This window comes from Aegilops tauschii, chromosome 7 (genome assembly GCF_002575655.3).
Source record: "Aegilops tauschii subsp. strangulata cultivar AL8/78 chromosome 7, Aet v6.0, whole genome shotgun sequence".
NCBI lineage: Eukaryota > Viridiplantae > Streptophyta > Magnoliopsida > Poales > Poaceae > Aegilops > Aegilops tauschii.
Window position 1 is genome coordinate 505008816 of NC_053041.3, and position 5687 is coordinate 505014502.

The following is a 5687-nucleotide window of genomic DNA, read 5'->3' on the forward strand; positions in this document are numbered from 1 at the left end:
CCTCCGGCTGCTGCGAGCCGGCCTGCGTCGAGAAACTGGTGCTCCCCAACCAATTATCGACTGAGCCGCTGGCCATCGGTGGAGGCGCGGGCGAGGCAGCAGCGTCCAAACTTGTGTCAACGCCGCCAGCGTCGCCGCCGCCAACGTCGCCGCCGCCAGCGCCGCCACCCTCCGGAATCAACGACGACATGGCGGCCGCCACCTAGTTCAGAGAGAGGGAGAGGAGGGAGAGAGTGAAGCGAGAGGGGAACAGATCAGATCTTGACCCGCACCCGACCGACAGCCGCCGTTCCGACAGCGGACGGGCCGATAACAGCCGTCAACGCGCGGCGGCCGACCGTTAGCCTGCGTGGCAACTGATTCGTGGGCCCAACCGATCAGATTCGGGGTTAGCGCGGGCGAAGCGAGCGACTTGGTAGTTTTTTGCCATGGTTTAGGACAAATTTGGTAGTTTTTCGCACAAATTCGTAGGTGGTAGTTTTCCGTCACGTTTTCATCAATTGTGGTAGTTTTTGGTTAAATACTCTTGAATGTTTACATATAAATGTAATCCTCTACCCGCAAAATAATAATACAAATGTAGTCCTCTTATATTTCGTAGCTTCCTGTTACCAGGATTGATAGCTATCGTATTTCATTCCGTTGTTTAGTAATGAATTGTTGTGATGCATTTTTTTCTTTAATCCTTACTACTTTTAAAGCAGCCTTCTTGCGCAGATCATTTTGTATAGATGTATAACGGCATGCCCGTGATTGCTCTGTAAAAACCCGGCCTAGGATATATGAATACTTCCATATAAACATATGCCTCTTCTATTTTGTAGCTTCTCATTCTAAGGAACGATATATATCATATTTCATTATGTTGTTTCGGTAAATAAATTTGTAGCTCAGGTCAACTAGGAGATGATGTAAACCAAGTCGCTCACCGGTTTAAGATTGTATGTTCTGAACTTTCGTTGCTTTATGAAAGGACAAAAGATGTTAGATATGCATGCTACTACAGTTGAGCCATTTTTCAGTTTTCTACATGAGCCATAGTGCCGAAGCCTTTGGACAGGCACTTTGTGGTAGAATGTGTCAAACATAGGTCTGTTTGCTAGAATATGTGTTGTGCCCATGGTGCAACTAGCATACACAAAATCACTTTGCTATTTTTTTTTCATAATGCTACATTCCATCAATTAAATGACTTCTTATTGTTTTGAATCTACTTATATAGGTGTTTAAAGATTTACTTTGTTCCAACGCCTACTTTGGATCATAGGAAACTAAAAAAAAGAGGGCGCCGCCACCACCGTCATCAGGCTGGCCCACATCCACGCGCTGCTCGGCGTCACCAGGTCACCGGCACAACTCCTCACGCCCAGGTCATTGAACATTTTCGGCTGCTTTTGGTGCGCCACATTTAGAGTCTTTCTTTCCCATTTTACCGTGTTTGCATGGTAAGATGTTTGGTCGGATTTGAAGGTTCCTAGCCTTGACTCCAAAGCTTCAAGCTCTTATAGAAATTAGAACTGAGGGCCTTTTAAAATGAGTCCTGCATAATAGTGTTGTTCAGTGGGATGCAGAATTTTTTTTGTCTGATCGGCTATCCTTGGTGCTGATTTAAGTACTGATTTCATCATCATATGACCACAATAAAGAAGCTGTGTGTATAAATATTACTAACTGCTGATACTTTGCATCAGTGATTTCAATTATGTTGGCCCTCCTTAAGATTGCTTGGGAATGTGAGGCTTAAAAGTTTCAACCCTGTGCAATGTGCTTCTCGGGTGTGGATTTGTGTTTGACTAATTAACGGTTCTGTACTTATAGCAAGTGAATTTTTTTCTCATATTAATATGTGCCCGAATAATATTAATGAACACTCTCTTAATACATGATTTACTCTTGGCCTTTGCGTCATTGGCCCAACGGTGATCTAGTCTGTCATAACGCGCGCTCGAACTGGACCAACGTTCGGAAAACGGCCGCCGTCCATGAGCAGATATTTACTTGGACGCGGACCCACCATCACCCACCTCCGCACGACTGAGCAAATCCCCAACCACCAGGCCACGGCTTCCTCGCAGTTGTCACCGCAGCTCCAATGGAGTCGTCGCCGTCGAGCACCCAGCGCAGATCGACGGACAGCGCCCTCCCCCTGATCCCATGCTCGACCTCGTTTCGGCAAAAAAGATAAGTAGGTTCCACAGAGGAGCTAGGTCTGTGAGTGGGTGGCGGCGGCGGCGGCGGCACCAGCGCGGTTGCGTTGTGGGTTCCGGTGGCTTATACAGAGAGCGGGATAGGTTGACGGCGCAGGGGCAAAAATGGCGACGAACTTCCCGGTGACTCCAGTACGCAGGTGATGTTTGTTCTCCTAGCAGTAAAAAAATTGATTTTTTGGTTGGATCCGGGCGACCGCGGCCTGAATATTGTTCGAATCGATTAGCAGGCTGCCCATATTCGCGGAGGAGGCGTGCAACGCTGCAGTTTTAATGAACATGATTGGTGCTGGAGGTACTGCGAGAGAGGAATTAGGCGACGGATCCAGGTGGGGAACAGCAGCGGGGGATGATTCACACAGGAAGAAGCGGTGAGCTGTACGGCGATCAGACAAGTGTTGCTGGTGGCGGAGCCATGTCCGTTTTTTAGTGAGATCGAAGGGGACAACGCAGATGTAATTGAGCAATGGAGCGCCCAAGTGAACATGGAGGCTGAGCAGGATGCTCAGATTGATGACCGTGCCGAGAGTGTGAATGGAGGTTCAGCTCAGTCCACTGGCAAAATGGATCCACAGGAACCAGGCTGGACAAACAGGTATTGATCCTGTTCTTGCCATCCGCAATATTTTCGGTTATTGTGTTCTCAAAAACTATTGCATGATGCGTGTGCCACCCTGCTTGATTTTGTGTTTTGGAAGTAAGAAAAGTTTTCAGATGCAGGCAATCTTGGTAATTGAAATATGGGGGCATGTTTTTGTTGAAATGCAGGGTGAGGGTTGGGAAACATCCTCCTGACAGGACACCGTGCCTGGACAGAGTTGGCGCACTGGAGCAGACAAGCTTGGTGAGCATGTAGTTGAGCTACATTGGGTTAACTTTTGACTCACCCGGCGAGGCTTCTGATTTCTACAACCTGTATTCGTGGAAGCATGGTTTTGGGATGAGATATCGAAAGAGCAGGCTTAATGCCGAGAAGACGAAATGCATGCAAGAGGTTGTATGTGACTGCTCCGTAAGTATTTATGTTCTACAAGAAAAACTTTATGCTTTCCTCATTCGGTATGTGTGTATCCAGTAGTGTTGATTCCAAGTTTCGGGGTGGGTGGGCTATGATTGCAGTGAAAACCAATAAAAGAAAACAATAGGTCTTGCCGGTGCGAGTGCCCGGCAATGATAAGATTGCTTCGAACCCATGACAAATGGACGGTACATTACAGAACACAGGGCAAACCACAACCACTCGCTCACAACTACATGTGGGGAGAAAGTGGACTGACCGTCACACAAGCACATTGATGTGTCCACAAAGGATGTCATAAAACAGCTGAGGCAGAGTAATGTAAATGTCACAAAGGTTTATAGTATTGTATAAAAAAAATTGAGATATCGATAATGTTTCGTTTACGAAACGGACACTGAGAAATCTGTGCGGGAAAATAAACAAGGAACGGGCACAGGATGATGTTAGGAAAAAACATAGATGTATTTGCGGAGATAGCTGCAAAGGACCAGTAATTTGTGTTCAGGATTCAGCCTGATGCAGACGGCCGGATCAAGAACTTGATGTGGGCAACGAGGAGCAGTAGGAATCAGTACATCTATTATGGTGATGTTGTAAACGTTTGACACGGGGCTGGCGTTTTGGCTCCGAACAGTACCCTGAAAAAAATATTAAATGTTTTAAATTCTGAAAAAAAATTGTAGATGATCATGCTGGTGTCGCAAGCATGCTTGACAATTTTCATGCGGAACGGAGCAGCGGGGGTTCGTCGGTGAAAAAAATAAAATTGGGGTGACATTTGGTCTTCGATTTGTTTATTTTGCGCAAGCCGAAATGCTTAACCTTTTTGCCTCAAAATTTACGGATAGCATTTGTATGTGGCAAAGATCACACAAAAAAAATTGTCTCAATTTTGTTGACATTTGAAAAAAATTTGGACCCGGGAGCCAAATTGACCAAATCTGTACGACATGCCATTCGGCTTGTTCGTCGGGGTGAACGACCACTTTTAGAGCATTATATTAGCTGGGGTGCTTCTTCGGGGTGAGCAGATGGAAAGCTTTGAGTGGGTTTGTAAAGAATTTGACTGGATGATGGGTGGCACCCCTCCGGTGGCCATCCTGACAGGTAATGCTTGTACTGTATTTGTCCTTAAAAAATTTGCTGCCCCATGTACTATGATTTTTTTTAAACAGAAGGGTTATCCAATAACAAATGATTCTTGTTTGTTGTAGACCAATGCAGGGCAATGGAGGTTGCAATTAAGAACACTTTGCCGACGACAGCTCATCGATGGTGCAAATGGCACGTGCTGGAGAAAGCAAAGGAGACCTTAGGGCCAATGTACACAAAGATGAGTGAGTTCAGAGCTGAGTTCCATAAAGTTATCAACCACATGTTGACGATTGAAGAGTTTGAAGAGGCGTGGAAGATGCTGGTGGAGAAGTACAGCCTGAAGACCCATGTGTACATGACCCAGATATACGAAATCAGGCACAAGTGGGTGAAACCATACTTCAAGTGTGTTTTCTGCGCAAATATGACCAGCCCGCAGAGAAGCGAGAGTGCGAACGGCATGTTGAAGTCGTATGTGCCGCCGGGGTGCCCAATGCACATGTTTGTGAAGAAGTACATGCATTTGCAGTTCTACATCGACTCCGGAGAAAGCTATGAAGAGAAGAGGACCAAAACTGTGAGTGTTCAGTTCTCAAGTGTGTGTCTGTTCGTACAGAGTAGACTGACCCGTCTCCGAAGAAAGCTATGAAGAGAAGAGGACCAAAACTGTGAGTGTTCAGTTCTCGAGTGTGTTCGTACAGAGTAGACTGACCGTGTTATTCGTGCAGGGTGATGTAATGCCAGTTCGGCGATCTGTTGTACCATCATAAAAATGACGAATGTTATCTGAAAGCAATCTTTCTCCAACTTTCTTGATTTTTCAGTTATGTTCCTCTTCACGAATTCCTCAGCTGCACACAAGCTGTGAGACGACGCTAGATCCATGCCAAGTGTTTTCTTTATGCAAGAAATGACTCATTGATGTTGCCATCCGGGCCACGGGCATCATACCCACATATGTTGCTCTGAATCTGAGAATTTTTGACTCACTGATCACCAGGGCTCGGCGGCGTACAATCTACCTTGCTCGTGCACCATGAACTGAGCCTGGGATTCAGCTTCTGAATCTTCGGCAATTCAAACATCGTTTTTGCAGCACTTAAAACGATCTCCAAGGCTGGATCCCGTCGGTCCGCAGATGAATGTCAGCACCTATTCTTTTCTGCCGAAACGAGGTCTGAGCTGGTGGGGTAGGTGTCCCTTCATTATTCCCAACTGACAAGTGGACCTGGCTAACGGAGATAGCCCTCCAAATTAACCATCTGTACCAGGTGTCCATGGCACGGTTCGTCAACAACCGTCACCGCGCCCTAGCGGCGCCGTCCGAGAAGCCAAGCCCACGTTATCGTACACAGGAGGGTCCA

General features: G+C 46.5%; 2 protein-coding genes across 3 annotated transcripts; both read left to right on the plus strand.

The window, feature by feature from the left end:
- The first annotated feature begins 2022 nt into the window (after positions 1 to 2022).
- Positions 2023 to 5130, plus strand: LOC109780277 (uncharacterized). 2 transcript variants are annotated; one of them, XM_020338872.4, is made up of 5 exons: positions 2023 to 2347; positions 2438 to 2802; positions 2976 to 3051; positions 3136 to 3219; positions 4443 to 5130. In XM_020338872.4, the coding sequence occupies exons 2-5, from the start codon at positions 2693 to 2695 to the stop codon at positions 4542 to 4544; spliced, it is 372 nt and encodes a 123-aa protein (XP_020194461.1). In that variant the 5' UTR covers positions 2023 to 2347; positions 2438 to 2692; the 3' UTR covers positions 4545 to 5130. The 2 variants fall into 2 exon arrangements, with proteins under 2 accessions (XP_020194461.1, XP_045086704.1); XM_045230769.2 differs by having other exon boundaries at positions 2026 to 2347; positions 3136 to 3201.
- LOC141027308 (protein FAR1-RELATED SEQUENCE 5-like) lies at positions 4550 to 5388 on the plus strand. The gene is made up of 2 exons (XM_073504303.1): positions 4550 to 4919; positions 5324 to 5388. The coding sequence occupies exons 1-2, from the start codon at positions 4550 to 4552 to the stop codon at positions 5386 to 5388; spliced, it is 435 nt and encodes a 144-aa protein (XP_073360404.1).
- The last annotated feature ends 299 nt before the right edge of the window (positions 5389 to 5687 follow it).

What these genes read in the sequence shown, in the direction of transcription:
- LOC109780277 (XM_020338872.4), top strand. Translation starts at nt 2,693, where the DNA reads ATGGAGGCTGAGCAGGATGCTCAGATTGATGACCGTGCCGAGAGTGTG. An exon ending in GAACCAGGCTGGACAAACAG is followed by an intron (nt 2,803 to 2,975) that starts GTATTGATCCTG and finishes GTTGAAATGCAG; the next exon opens with GGTGAGGGTTGGGAAACATC. An exon ending in AGGTTGTATGTGACTGCTCC is followed by an intron (nt 3,220 to 4,442) that starts GTAAGTATTTAT and finishes TGTTTGTTGTAG; the next exon opens with ACCAATGCAGGGCAATGGAG.
- LOC141027308 (XM_073504303.1), top strand. Translation starts at nt 4,550, where the DNA reads ATGTACACAAAGATGAGTGAGTTCAGAGCTGAGTTCCATAAAGTTATC. An exon ending in TGTGAGTGTTCAGTTCTCAA is followed by an intron (nt 4,920 to 5,323) that starts GTGTGTGTCTGT and finishes ACTGATCACCAG; the next exon opens with GGCTCGGCGGCGTACAATCT.